The following is a 15,873-nucleotide window of genomic DNA, read 5'->3' as shown; positions in this document are numbered from 1 at the left end:
CACTAAACCAAACAAAAGAGATAGGGAATCTACGTGATAAAAAATTCTGAATAATGATAGTGAAAATGATCCAAAATATTGAAATCAAAATGGAATCACAGATAAATAGCCCGAAGAGAAGGATTGAGGAGATGCAAGAAAGGTTTAACAAGGACCAAGAAGAAAAAAAAAGTCAATATATAATGAATAATGCAATAAATGAGGTCAAAAACACTCTGGAGGGAACAAATAGTAGAGTAACAGAGGCAGAAGATAGGATTAGTGAGGTAGAAGATAGAATGGTAGAAATAAATGAATCAGAGAGGAAAAAAGAAAAACGAATTATGAATAACCAACAAATCACAGAAGAAATCAAAAAAGAAATCAAAATATGCATAGAAATGAATGAAAATGAAAACACAACAACCCAAAACCTATGAGACATGTAGAAGCAGTGCTAAGGCGAAAGCTCATAGCAATACCTCTTGAGGCATACCTCAAGAAACAAGAAAAAAGTCAAATAAATAACCTAACTCTACACCTAAAGCAACTAGAAAAGGAAGAAGTGAAGAATCCCAGGGTTAGTAGAAGGAAAGAAATCTTAAAAATTAGGGCAGAAATAAATGCAAAATAAACAAAGGAGACCATAGCAAAAATCAACAAGCCAAAAGCTGGTTATTTGAAAGGATAAATGAAATTGACAAACCATTAGCCAGACTCGTCAAGAAACAAAGGGAGAAAAATCAAATCAATAAAATTAGAAATGAAAATAGTGAGATCACAACAGACAACACAGAAATACAAAGGATCATAAGAGACTACTACCAGCAATTATATGCCAATAAAATGGACAAAGTGGAAGAAATGGACAAATTCTTAGAAAAGTACAACTTTCCAAAACTGAACCAGGAAGAAATAGAAAATCTTAACAGACCCGTAACAAGCACGGAAATTGAAACTGTAATCAGAAATCTTCCAGCAAATAAAAGCCCAGGTCCAGACGGCTTCACAGCTGAATTCTACCAAAAGTTTAGAGAAGAGCTGACACCTATCCTACTCAAACTCTTCCAGAAAATTGCAGAGGAAGGTAAACTTCCAAACTCATTCTATGAGGCCACCATCATCCTAATACCAAAACCTGACAAAGATGCCACACACACACATAAAAATCTACAGGCCAATATCACTGATGAACATAGATGAAAAAATTCTTAATAAAATTCTAGCAATCAGACTCCAACAACACATTAAAAAGATCATACACCATGGCCAAGTGGGCTTTATCCCAGGGATGCAAGGATTCTTCAATATCTGCAAATCAATCAATGTAATACACCACATTAGCAAATTGAAAAATAAAAGCCATATGATTATCTCAATAGATGCAGAGAAAGCCTTTGATAATATTCAACATCCATTTATGATAAAAACTCTCCAGAAAGCAGGAATAGAAGGAACATACCTCAACATAATAAAAGCTATATATGACAAACCCACAGCAAACATTATCCTCAATGGTGAAAAATTGAAAGCATTTCCCCCAAAGTCAGGAACAAGACAAGGGTGCCCACTTTCACCACTACTATTCAACATAGTTTTGGAAGTTTTAGCCATAGCAATCAGAGCAGAAAAATAAATAAAAGGAATCCAAATTGAAAAAGAAGAAGTAAAACTGTGACTGTATGCAGATGACATGATCCTCTACATAAAACCTTAAAGACTCCACCAGAAAATTACCAGAGCTAATCAATGAATATAGTAAAGTTGCAGGATATAAAATCAGCACACAGAAATCCCTTGCTTTCCTGTACACTAATAAGGAGAAAATAGAAAAAGACATTAAGGAAACAATTCCATTCACCACTACAAAGAAAAGAATAAAATACTTAGGAATATATCTGCCTAAAAAACAAAAGACCTATATATATAAAACTATAAAACACTGGTGAAAGAAATTAAAGAGGACATTAATAGATGCAGAAATAAACCGTGTTAATTGATCAGAAGTATCAATATAGTGAAAATGAGTATACTACCGAAAGCAATCTATAGATTCAATGCAATCCCTATCAAGCTACCAACGGTATTTTTCACAGAGCTAGAACAAATAATTTCACAACTTGTATGGAAATACAAAAAATCTCAAATAGCCAAAGCAATCTAGTGAAAGAAGAATGGAACTGGAGGAATCAATCCGCCTGACTTCAGGCTCTACTATAAAGCCACAGTCATCAAGACAGTATGGTACTGGCACAAAGACAGAAATATAGATCAATGGAACAAAATATAAAGCCCAGAGATAAATCCACACACCTATGGACACCTTATCTTTGACAAAGGAGGCAAGAATATACAATGGATTAAAGACAATCTCTTTAACAAGTGGTGATGGGAAATCTGGTCAACCACTTGTAAAAGAATGAAACTAGAACACTTTCTAACACCATACACACACAAAAAAACTCAAAATGGATTAAAGATCTAAATGTAAGACCAGAAACTATAAAACTTCTAGAGGAGAACACAGACAAAACACTCTCTTACATAAATCACAGCAGGATCCTCTATGACCCACTTCCCAGATTATTGGAAATTCAAGAAAAATAAACAAATGGGACCTAATTAAAGTTAAAAGCTTCTGCACAACAAAGGAAACTCTAGGCAAGGTGAAAAGACAGCCTTCAGAATGGGAGAAAATAATAGCAAATGAAGCCACTGACAAAGAATTAATCTCAAAAATATACAAGCAACTCCTACAGCTCAATTCCAGAAAAATAAATGACCCAATCAAAAAATGGGCCAAAGGACTAAACAGACATTTCTCCAAAGAAGACATACAGATGGCTAACACAAGAAAAGATGCTGAACATCACTCATCATCGGAGAAATGCAAACCAAAACCACAATGAGGTACCATTTCATGCCAGTCAGAATGGCTGCTATCCAAAAGTCTACAAGCAATAAATGCTGGAGAGGGTGTGGAGAAAAGGGAACCCTCTTACATTGTTGGTGGGAATGCAAACTAGTACAGCCTCTATGAGGAACAGTGTGGAGATTCCTTAAAAAACCGGAAATAGAGCTTGCATGTGACCCAGCAATCCCACTGCTGGGCATACACACCGAGGAAACCAGAATTGAAAGAGACATGTGTACCCCAATGTTCATCGCAGCAGTGTTTATAATAGCCAGGCTATGGAAGCAACCTAGATGCCCATCAGCAGATGAATGGATAAGAAAGCCATGGTACATATACACAATGGAGTACTACTCAGCCATTAAAAAGAATACATTTGAATCAGTTCTAATGAGGTGGATGAAACTGGAGCCTATTAGGCAGAGTAAAGGAAGCCAGAAAGAAAAACACCAATACAGTATACTAACGCATATATATGGAATTTAGAAAGATGGTAACAATAACCCTTGAGAAGGCAATGGCACCCACTCCAGTACTCTTGCCTGGAGAATCCCATGGATGGAGGAGCCTGGTGGGCTGCTGTCTATGGGGCCGCACAGAGTCGGACATGACTGAAGTGACTTAGCAGTAGCAGCAGCAAGGATAACCCTGTATGCGAGACAGCAAAAGAGACACAGATGTACAGAACAGTCTTTTGGACTCTGTGGGAGAGGGCGAGGGTGGGATTATTTGGGAGAATGGCAATGAAACATGTAGAATGAATCATCATATGTGAACAAATCATCATATGTTAAATGAATCACCAGTCCAGGTTTGATGCATGATACAGGATGCTCGGGGCTGGTGCACTGGGATGACCCAAAGGGATGGTATGGTGAGGGAGGTGGGAGGGGGGGTTCATGATGGGGAACACGTGTATACCCATGGCAGATTCATGTCGATGTATGGCAAAACCAATAGAATATTGTAAAGTAAAAAAAAAAAAATTTTTTTTCCCCCCAAACCCTGACTCCTTCTGTTCAATATAAGTGGTGATTCTGGTCTTCTTACTGATCTTGAAGCAAAAGTTTTCACCTTTTCACTGTTGAGTATCATATTGACTGTTGGGCTGTCATATATAGCTTGTATTAGGTTGAGGTACCTTCCCTCTATACCACTTTGTTGAGAGTTTTTATGATAAATGAAAATTGAAAATTTGAAAAGTTGAAAAATGCTTTTTTTTTTCTGAATCAACTGAGAGGATTCTTTGTTTTTTATTCCCCATTTTGTTAATGAGTTCTAACACACCAGTTGATTTGCACATGTTGAATCATCCTTGCATCCCTGGGATAAATCCATCTTGCTCATAAATCCACCTGTTACTGTATTCTTCAATTCAATTTGCTAATATTTTGTTTAGGATTTTTGAATCTATGTTTATCAAGGATTGTTGTTGTTTTTCAGTCCTTAAGTCGTGTCTGACTCTTTTCTTCCCCATGGACTGTATTATGCCAGGCTTTCTTGACTTTCACCATCTCCCAGCATTTGCTCAAATTCATGTCCATTAAATTGGTGATACTGTCTCACCATCTCATCCTTTGCCGCCCTCTTCTCCTTTTGTCTTCAATCTTTCCAAGCATCAGTTTCTTTTCCAATGAGTTGGTTCTTCGAATCACGTGGCCAAAATATTGGAGCTTCAGCTTCAACATCAGTCCTTCCAATGAATATTCAGGGCTGACTTCCTTTAGGATTGACTGGTTTGATGTTGCAGTCCAAGGGACTCTTCAAGAGTCTTCTCCAGCAGCACAATTCGGAAGCATCAATTTTTTGGCACTCAGCCTTCTTTATGGTCCAACTGTCACATCCAATCATAATTAACTGGAAAAACCATAGCTTTGACTGTATGGACCTTTGTTGGCAGCGTGATGTCTCTGCTGTCTAGGTTTATATGCTGTCTAATATGCTGTCTAGGTTTATCATAGCTTTTCTTCCAAGGAGCAAGCGTTTTTAATTTCATGGCCATGGTCACTGTCTGCAGTGAGTTACTTTGGAGGCCAAGAAAACAAAATCTGTCACTATTTCCACTTTTCCCCGTTCTTTGAGCCATGCAGTGATGGGACCAAATATCAAGGATATTGGCCTATAATTTTCATTTCATGTAATATTCTTTTTGGTTATAATAGAAGGGTAATGTTGGCTTTTCAAAGTTAGTTTGCAAGTGGCCTTTCCTCTTGTATTTTTTGGAAGAGTTTGAGAATTGGTATTCATTTCTCTTTATATATTTGTTAGAGTTAATCAGTGAAACTGGTCCTGCACTTTGTGTTTTGGGAGTGTATTGTGTGTTTTGGGATTGCCAGTTCAATCTCCTTACTCATGATTCATGTATTCAGATTTCTAATTCTTCATGATTCTTTCTTGATAGGTTGTAGGTTTCTAAGAATCTATTTTTTTCTAAGTTCTCCAATTTGTTCTGGTATGGTTCATTATATTAACAGTTTGTTATGATTGTATGTATTTGTCCGGTATCAGTTGTAATGTTTCCTGTTTTATTTCTGCTTATTTTAGTCTTATTTCTTCTTGGTAAGAAGAAATTTGTCAGTTTTGTTTATGGCTTTAAAAAGCTAGCTCTTAGTCTCATTTTTTTTTTTTTCTTATTGGTCTCTGTTTCTTTTATTTACTTTATGATCTCTATTTCCTTCCTTCTGCTGACTTTGAGCTTTGTTTTTTCTTCTTTCTCTAGTTCTTCGAGGTGTCAAGTTAGGTTGCTTGTTTGATATCATTCTCATTTTTTGATGTAGGCATTTATCACTGAACTTTTCTCTTAGAACTGCTTTTCCTGACCTCACAAGTTTTGGTATGCCATCATGTTTACTTTTTTTTTTTTTGTCTCAAGGTACTTTTTGGTTCTCTTTTGATTTATTCTTTGATCCTTTGATTGTTCAGTAGCATATTGTTTAATATCCACATCTCTGTGAATTTTCCACTTTTCTTATAATTGATTTCTCAATTTATAATATTTCGTTTGGAAATATACTTGATATGATATGATTTCAGTCTTCTAAAACTTCTTAATACTTGTTTTGTGCCTTAACATATGATCTATTCTGGGTAATGTTTCATGTGTGCTTGAGGACAATGTGTTCTATTGCTTTTGGATGGATTGTCCTTATAGGTCTAGTAAGTGCATTCTACTTTTTAAATTGGAATGTTTAGTTTATTGCAATTTAATATAATTACTGATATGGTGGGTTTATATTTGCAGATTCATCATTTGTGTCCTGCTTATCCATCAGGTTCATAACGCTACTCTTCCTCCTTTACTGTCTTCTCTTGGGAATAACTGTACTTTTAAATAATTGTTTTTTTTTTTTGTTTGTCCCTCTTTTTCTTTAATTCTCTACTTCTCATTTCCTGCCTTCCTCTAGATTAGTAGATTTTTTTCAGGATTGTAAATATCTATTGTCATTGAACTATTTTTTAAATGATTTGTCTTGAGATTACAATATGTATTCTTAAATTTTTACAGTCTTCTTAAAATTAAACTATTAAATTAAAAAATACAAGAACACTGCAATCATATATGACTATTCAACTTGCTCCTCTTCCTTTATACCAAAGTTATCACATGTATAATATCTATGTATATTATAAAGCTACCATTAGTGTTATAATTATTGCTTTTAACAGGGTTGGCAAACATCTCTTTAAGAGGCCAAGCAGTGATACAGATTTTGTGGACCATGTGGTCTTAACCTGCCATTGTAGAAAAAGGTAACCATAGATAATGCTTTAAGAAATATGCAGGGAAAAAAAAAAAAAAAGAAATATGCAGGGAAATATTCCAGCAAAACTTTGTTTACAACAGGTGGGTATCTGGATATAGATTACTGTGTTAACTGGCTATACGTTTTTCCCTTTAGCACTTTAAATATTTCATTTTACTATTTTCTGGTTTCCATTTTTATTGGTGAGTAGTCAGCTGTCATTTGAATTCTTGTTCTTGTGTAGGTAATGGCCCATTTTTCTTCGACTGCCTTCAAGTTTTCTGTGTGTATTTGACTATATTTTAACTGTAATAAATTTATGTTTAAGTCTGGTTTTGTTTTATTTATTCTATTTGTCTACATTGTAGATGTCTACATTTTCTTCATTATTTTCTCTAATGTATTTTGCCCATCCTCTCTTACTTATTTTCTTTTTCTTTCTTTTTTTTTTGGGTACTCCAATCACCTTATTGTGTTGTTGAAAATGTTCCTTAGGTTCTGGTTGCTTATTTGTTTTCAATTTTTTCCTTTTCTCCAGACTGAAAAAAGTTTTATTGATTTTTCTTCTATTTCACCAACTTTTTCTTTCAAACTATTGCAAAGTCTATTTAATAATTAATCTAATCTACCATAAATTTAGGTTTTGGATTTTCCATTTGGCTTCTCTTTACAATTTATATTTTGATCATTCATTCATTAACATTTTACTTCATGTTGAAACATTTTTTCATTTCCTTGACTATAATAGTTATGATTATAAATTCAAAATTTGATTGTGATTCAAAGTTCTTATCTGTTTATTTCATTATCACTATTGTTATTTTAGTGTTACTGTTGTTCTTCTCTTTCTGTTGTGTATAGGTAACATTTTCTTGGTGTGTGTGTGTGTGTGTGTGTATGTATGTGTGTCTAATTATTTTGGATTTTGTCCTACATATTTTTAATGATATATCATAGGGACTTTTGGTTCATTTATGTCCTTTGAGGAACATCAAACTTTGTTCATTTGCTTGTTTTAGCAGGTCGTTAACTATGTTGTTCTCAACTCAAAATTCTGAGTTTTAAATTTAGTTTTTTTTTTAACTTTAGGATAGTTATCTGGAATTTATTCTGCATGTAATTCAAGGATTATAGGATTGTCAGTTTTTTTGGGATATTTCATATAGGGAATTTAAGGGTCCTGTGCTCTGGCTCTTTCTTTTATGGTATTACCCCCCACACCCCCTTTTTTCATTTCTGTGCAGTAGGTACAGCTGAATGTTGTCCTTGATTCTTTAAAGCAGTGAGATGTGGCTTATGGCCATGTTTTAGTCACTCAATATTTTGTTGTCTGAGACCTCTCCTCATGATAACATCATTAAAATGGAAAACTCACCCAGTATCTTTTTCTCTCCTCAAGTGTTTTCTACACTTCAGTATCTTCATGGTTTTGGCTGCCTTGCAGAATGTGTGTGTTTGTGTGTATTTCACAGTTTATACTTACTGTCTGTTGGGAAGTTCTTCCAATAGGGGCTTCTCAGCCGTTACTCTATTGATATGTCTCTAAATTCACTAACCTTTTCTTTTGCAGTCTCTAGTGTTTTAATTCAATCCAGTAAAAGTTTCATTTCTAGAATTTCTATTTTTATAGTTTTAAATCTCTGTTGAGATCTCCCATTTATTCTTTTTTTTGTTATTAATTATTCCTTTAAGAACTTGGATATACTTATGATGGGTGGTTTGTAGTCCTTAGATAATTCTAATATCTAGGATAATATGGGTTCTACTTCTATTGGCTCTTTTTCCTTCAAACTTGGGTCACATTTACTTCATTTCACATTTATTTTTAAATTCTGTTGTATAGTGAACATTTTGAGTGACGTCTTATGGGGAGTCTGGATTACCCTTTCTTTAAGGGCACTGAATTTTATTTTGATAAGCAGCTAAATTACTTACAGATGTCCTTTAGTCTCTTAAGCTTACTATAATTGTTTGTCATTGTGATTTAATTTCAATTTTTGATTTAATTTTAGGGCATGACCCTTAGTCCAGGGTGGGTTCATTAATCCAACAACTTAGAATTTGGGGGATCAGTCATGACAGAAAATCTGAGTTGCACTGGGTTTGAACCTCAACTTCTCTATCACTGTACAGCATCTGGTATCCACCTTCAGTTCTCACCTCCCCAAGAGTCATACTCTAATTGGGGTCCTGAAGCTGCCCAACCCACAGACATAAATGTACAGAGAATAGTCTTGTATACTTTTGAGATCTTCCCTGTTTATAGATTCTTCCTGACTTGTGTCCTTCCTCATGAATTGTAGGCGTCAGGTTTTGATCTCTGTCTCCTTAGCTCAGAAAGTGTCCCACTTTGCTTGGCTGCCACCTCCCTGCACACTAGGAGGAAAGCGTTCTCAGAAGTATATTAGGAGTGAATATAGGGTCTACCCTAGAGAAGGCAATGGCGACCCAATCCAGTACTCTTGCCTGGAAAATCCCATGGGTGGAGGAGCCTGGTAGGCTGCAGTCCATGGGGTCGCTAAGAGTCGGACACGACTGAGCGACTTCACTTTCACTTTTCACTTTCATGCATTGGAGAAGGAAATGGCATCCCACTCCAGTGTTCTTGCCTGGAGAATCCCAGGGACGGGGGAGCCTGGTGGGCTGCCGTCTATGGGGTCGCACAGAGTCGGATGCGACTGAAGCGACTTAGCAGCAGCAGCAGCAGCATAGGGTCTACCTAATTCCTCTTTATTAAAGAATCACAATCCTGGATTGCTTCTTGTTCAATGCTGGAAAACTGTTACTTTGTGTTTTTTCCCCTGAGGATTTCAGAAAGTATTGATTAATTTGGCTGCACTGGGTCTTCATTGCTGCTTGTGGGTTTCTCTAGCTGTGATGAGCAGAGGCTAGTCTCTAGTGCAGTGCCTGGGCTTCTCATGGCAATGATTGTCTTGTCGCAGCATGCAGGCTGTAGAGCATGTGGGCTCAGTCGTTGTAGTGCACGGACTTTGTTGCCCTGAGGCATGTGGGATGTTCCCGGACCAGGGATCAAACCCATGTCCCGTGGCAGGCAGGTTCTTCACCACTGGACCGCCAGGGAAGTCCTCCTGTTTGAATTTATATATATTTCAGGTTTGTGAGGGCAACTCAAAAGCAGTTACTCTGTTATACCTTGAAGTAGATGGTCCCATCTTCCTCAGTTGGGAAGATCCCCTGGAGAAGGAAATGGCGACCCACTCCAGTATTCTTGCCTGGGAAATCTCACGAACAGAGTGGCCTGGCAGGCTATAGTCCTTGGGGTCGCAAAGAGTCAGACACAACTCAGAGACTAAATAGCAACAGATGGTCCCATCATCCAGGATAAATTTTTTTGTCACTAATTAACTTTATATGAAAGCCTTTGTACTGTGGCCATACTATCTTCCTGTACTTCATGCTCAGGGCATATCTCTAAGCCCATCCAGGTCAGAAAATGAATCACAGGAGTTGCTGTGTCATAAGGAAGAGGTTCAGGAAAGACTGAAACTTCAGTTTCCCCTTTATTCCAGTCAGTTCAGTTACTCATTCATGACCAACTCTTTGCGACCCCATGGACTGAAGCACGCAAAGCCTCCCTGTCCATCACCATCCCCTGGAGCTTTCTTAAACTCCTGTATATCGAGTTGGTGATGCCATCCAATCATCTCACCCTCTGTCATCCACTTCTCCTCCTGCCTTCAATCTTTCCCACCATCAGGGTCTTTTTGAATGAGTCAGTTCTTTGCATCAGGTGGCCAAAGTATTGGAGCTTCAACATCAGTCCTTCCAATGAACTTTCAGGACTGATTTCCTTCAGGATTGACTGGTTTGATCTCCTTGCAGTCTAAAGGACTCTCAAGAGTCTTCTCCAATACCACAGTTCAAAAGCATCAATTCTTCAGTGCTCAACGTTCTTTATGGTCCAACTCTATACCTAACTACTGGAAAAACCATAGCTTTAACTAGACAGACCTTTGTCAGCAAAGTAATGTCTCTGCTTTTTAATATGTTGTCTAGGTTGATCATAGCTTTTCCTCGAAGGACTAAGCGTCTTTTAATTTCATGGCTGTGGTCACCATCTGCAGTGATTTTGGAGCCCAAGAAAATAAAGTCTGTCACTGTTTCCATTGTTTCCCCATCTATTTGCCATGAAGTGATGGAACTGGATGCCCTGACCCTAGTTTTTTGAATGTTGAGTTTTAAGTCAGTTTTTTCACCTTTACTTTCATCAAGAGGCTCTTTAGTTCCTCTTCACTTTCTGCCATAAGGGTGTTGTTATCTGCATATCTGAGGTTATTTTTATTTCTCCTGGCAATCTTGATTCTTTTATTTATTTGCCCACATGGAAATGATGGTCTGTCTTTCAATCTATGATGTTTTGGAGTGAGAAGTATATCATGTATTTGGAAAGGCCATACAGTATACCAGAAAGCATTGAATTTGAATTTTGTCTCTGTAGTATTATGATCCCAAAATACTGTGAATAAAATCTTTGTTATCATAACAGCAGCAAAATTTCTACTTATTGAGCATTTTAGCTTGTGGCAACAATCTCTGTTTAAAAAGTATTTTTTATATTATCTCATTATATAATAAAATAATGCAAATTTATTGTTTATGTTTTTTTTTTGTTGTTGTTGTCGTCAGTTTAGTTTTTTTTGGCTTGCTGAGCCACTTGTGGGATCTCAGTTCCCTAACCAGGGATTAAACCTAAGCTACAGATTGAAGCTTAGCCACCAGGGAACTCCCTGTTTATATTTTACTTGTGATGAAAATGAGGCATGCAAATGTTAAAAACAAAACAAAACAAAACAAAAAACTTTCCTATAGTCACAGAGATTAATTTAGTACAGAAAAATGTTCAACTCATTCTAAAAACTAAACTCTAAATCATTATGTTACGTGGTATCTCTGAGTTTAGGAAAACCTTACAAGAAACCAGAAATGCCATCCTACTTCCAGAAGAACATTCAACAAATACATCGAAAAAACATAGGAGGAGGAGGGTATGCTTACTAGTTACTCATCTTAGTAGGAGAAGAAAATAGTTTTCAAAAATATGGCCACTCATGTAGTTTTGAAGAAGATGTCATATTTGATTCCAAAGAGAAAGAGCTAGATTTTCAGTGACATCAGCACATTTAAACAATATGGCTTTTTTTCTTTTTGTCAAGAAAAATGCAGCTCCTTTAATTTACTGGAAAGCAAGTGCAGTAGGTAGACTACAAGCTGAAGATGATTGTCTTGGAGTCAGGTTTTAATAGTGCCCTGAACTGGCATTGTAGGATTTAAGATCTGTTAGGCTTGGTCACTGGGCTTCCCTGGTGGCTCAGACAGTAAAGAATCTGCCTGCAATGAGGGAGACCTAGGTTTGATCCCTGGGTTGGAAAGGTCCCCTGGAGGAGGGCATGGCATTCCAGTATTCTTTCCTGGAGAATCCCCATGGACAGAGGAGCCTTGGTGGGCTACAGTCCATGGGGTTGCAAAGAGTCGGACATGACTTGAGTGTCTAAGCACAGCACAGGCTTGGTCATTAACTTGTTCTCTGACATGAAAAGAATAAATTTTTTGTGTGTACCTCAGTCATCTCATCTACAAAAGGAAAGGATTAGACAAGGTATTTTTTTTTCAAGCTCCGTGACCATTTTTATAATCCAATTAATCTGTTTCTCTTTATCTCAGGGCACAGCCATATTAACATCTCTGACTTCTGTCCTGCACGATGGCAAGGAGTTTCCCAACCCAGAGCAGTTTGATCCTGGTCACTTCCTGGATAAAAGTGGTAACTTTAAGAAGAGTGACTACTTCATGGCTTTTTCAGCAGGCAAGCATGCTTCATTTTTGTCTGTACATCAGTGGTGAAATGAGAGAAGGAAGGGCTTTGCATGGAGGCTAGTCTGGGCTGGACAAATTGTCATTTGCATGAGGCCAGAGGCACCACTCCCAAAGTGCAGATAATTTCTCATTGGATTGGAGGCTGTATTTCCTGACTTCTGCTCTCTTACCCACTGCTGAGTCTCCTAAGAGCTCCTCCTAGATATCTAGGTTTCTAGACACTGCGGCTTTTCTCCCCTGACCTGAGAAGTCAATTCACTCAATGTAGTCTGCATACCTTATATGTAGTAGACTCATGCTCACTCAGGTCCAGAGATACAAATGTGGGTAACAGATGCATCCTTCCTCTAAGAAAGAGGAATGCAGGTTAAAGGCAAGGATACTCCAGAGAGAAAATACTCTTCAGAGGGTTTCTGTGGGCACCCAGAGAGAGAAGCTCCTGAATCTTGCATTTTGAGGGACATGGCAGAGGGCAGAGTAGTTGGAAGATAAAGGAAGTTTTCTTGCAGGAAGAAACATTTTATATTTAGTATCTTCCTTTAATTTTTCAGGGTCCTTGAAAGAAGGAGGTAGGATACTTTAGACAGTTTAATGAAGAGACTGTTTTCAGAGGTGTGGACACGATTAAGGGAAGTGGCAAGGAGTGGTCAAGTACTCAGGGATGAGCATCAGCAGGACGATGTTACCATCCTATGTTGAAGAGTCAGGAGAAGGAGGGTGTTGCTGAAACTCAAGCAGACTTTAAGCAAAGAGAATGGCTGCCTCAGCAGGAGATGGGTCTGTAGGTTGGAGAATACAGCCACTGCTGAAACTGTGGCCTGACAGGCTGGGACTGAGGGAGGGCATACTCTAACCTTCTCAATGTTTAATCCTCTGAGTTTACTCACAGTAAAGAAGGTAACTAACTATTGGGGTTGTGCATTCCAAAGAAATCAACTTCCTAAACACAGAGTAGGTGTAAAAGAAAAACAAACAGAATGGATCTGGGAAGATGGAGAAACACCCCCAGACTATGAACAGTGCCCAGAGGTGATCGCATAGAGAGACAATGCTAATCTTATATTCTTCCTGAATTTTGGGTCCATTGTTGCATAATGAGCCTGCTCGAGATTTCTGCTCAATTTACAGGGTTTGTGGGATTGCTTTTGTCCTGATACTGTGCTACCATTATAAGATCTAAGGCTTTACCTTATGAGCTTATATTCCAGTGTGTGGGACAGAGGAATAATTATAATTTCATGTGAAATATTCTGTATTACAAGCACTAATAAGTCTTGTGGAATACCAGTGAGGGAGTAAATTATATCTACCTGAATAGATCAAAGAAGTTTGTATAGAGTAAATGACAAATGCGGTGGATCTAGAAGGATGTAGAGAATCTCAGCTGGCAGGGTTGAGGGGACGAGTATTTCATTTGGAGGAATGACTGGAAATTCCTAACACTTGAAATAGCTTATGTGTCCGGATTGGTGAACATGTAGTAATACTCGTGTCTAGTTTGTGATATTTCTTTTTATACCTGATAGTGGTAAACTCTTAAAATAGTGTTAAAACAGGGACATGGCAAGGTCAAGATTATTGTTAGGAATCAGATGAGGAGAAATAAACCTGTTGTTGAGACTTGGGTTGGAGGTAGATGGAGAACGTATAGTGTGTCTAATGCTGATTGGGATGAGCGAGTGTGTGTATATACGTCTATTTGTGTGTATATGTCTGTGTGCTTGTGTATATCTGTGTGTGTGTGTGTGAGTGTAGAAAAATGTCACTGGCCGCCCTTAGTAAAGCAATTCCCACATGGGTGTACAGAAGGGATTAAAAAAATATATTAAATAGAATGTACACAGAAATATGTTCTGAGGGAATGAAGCAGACCAGATTTTTGTGTAAATAGGAGAAGCCATTGGTTATTTGGTCTTTCCTTAGTTTATCTATTTATTTACTCTATTCTTTCATTTCATATTTATCTACATCTCCCTGTGCACTAGATCAAATGAGAATTATATGGATATTTCATTTATGTCTCATTTCTAGGAAAAAGAGTTTGTGTTGGAGAAGGCCTGGCCCGCATGGAACTGTTTTTACTCCTGGTCAGCATTTTACAGCAATTTACCTTGAAACCTCTGATTGATCCGAAGAACATTGATACTACACCACTTCTGAAAGGGGTGGGATCTATACCACACTTCTATGAGGTCTGTTTCATTCCCGTCTGAAGAAAGGGCTGCTGCCAGATGGCAGATAAGCCTCTCCAGCTCTATCTACACAAGCTGATGCTCTTTGTCCTTGCTGTTAGCTATGGTCCACTTCTCCCTTAAAGTCAGGAGTGACTTTCCTGAGCCCTGTCTCTTCTGATTTTCTTTAAGATTCAGTTCAAGTTTTGCTTCATGAACTACAGCTCACTGTTTTGTCTTCAATAAAATGTTTTTTTTGTAATTCTATCCTGAGATCTTAAGCTGTATCTCATCTACAGTGGAAAGGTACCTTATAAATGTCATATTTTGATTTTTAAAAAAATTAGAGTAGAAAATTATCACATGTGTTAAAAAAAATATATGTATAATGTACTCATCTCTTACTGTTATTATCTCTTCAGGGGAGTAATCTCTTGACAGTTTGACATGTATAATTTCTGTTTTTTCAATGTTCATTAAAGTGTAATTATAAGTGTGATGTATATGTTTTTATATATGTTACATATATGTATATATACATATACATACATACATGCAGGAAGAAAGCAGAGGAAGATTGCTCCAGCTAGAGGGAATAACATGGGATAAAAATTACATTTGCTGGTTATTTTCAAGGCTGTCCTTTCTCTTTTCTCCTAGTTATTCAACACAGACCCACACATAGACTCAATTACAGATATAGACATAGTAAAGCAAAAAAGAAGGAAAATAATATGTATTTATGGTTATATTTGAACACACAGAGAAATATGCATGTGTGTTTCTGTGGATATGTGTGTATGTATGTATTATTTACAATATATCTCTGACTTCTTGGTGACATCAGATAATAGCAACAGGTACTTTCACAATCTATATAAATAAATGTATGTCATAATACCATATTTCATGCCTATAATAATCTTAAAAATTATCTTAGTGTTCAAGGATATTTAGATTATTTTGAACTTTTGTTAATGTAGAAATGCTCCTACCTGCATACATCTTTTATTATTCCTATACTATCTCTCTGGGATAGTTTGCTAGAAGTGAAGTGTCTGCCCATATATGTGCATTTTTGTTTTTCATCAATACTGAAGAATAATGCCCTAAAAAGTATGTATCTCTTTACTTTTCTGTTATGACTGTAATAGAAAGACTATTTGACCGAACCCTTTTATATGCTGAAAACTGAATTCTTTGGTAGATTTAGTAACTTTAGTTACCTTTC

The 15,873-nt window shown here is 37.0% G+C and overlaps 1 protein-coding gene across 2 annotated transcripts in view; it reads left to right on the top strand.

Annotated features, from left to right (window-relative positions):
• Window positions 1-15,051, top strand: part of LOC129636563 (cytochrome P450 2C31-like) — a 52,194-nt gene extending 37,143 nt beyond the window's left edge. For both annotated transcript variants that reach the window (XM_055560034.1, XM_055560035.1), the window contains exons 8-9: window positions 12,319-12,460; window positions 14,503-15,051. In XM_055560034.1, the coding sequence (XP_055416009.1) occupies window positions 12,319-12,460; window positions 14,503-14,684 (324 nt within the window). In that variant the 3' untranslated portion in view covers window positions 14,685-15,051. The remainder of the gene's footprint in view (window positions 1-12,318; window positions 12,461-14,502) is intronic.
• The last annotated feature ends 822 nt before the right edge of the window (window positions 15,052-15,873 follow it).

This window comes from Bubalus kerabau, chromosome 22 (genome assembly GCF_029407905.1).
Source record: "Bubalus kerabau isolate K-KA32 ecotype Philippines breed swamp buffalo chromosome 22, PCC_UOA_SB_1v2, whole genome shotgun sequence".
NCBI classification, from domain to species: domain Eukaryota; kingdom Metazoa; phylum Chordata; class Mammalia; order Artiodactyla; family Bovidae; genus Bubalus; species Bubalus kerabau.
The sequence above is the reverse complement of the archived record's forward strand: the minus strand, read 5'-3'. Positions and strand labels throughout refer to the sequence as shown.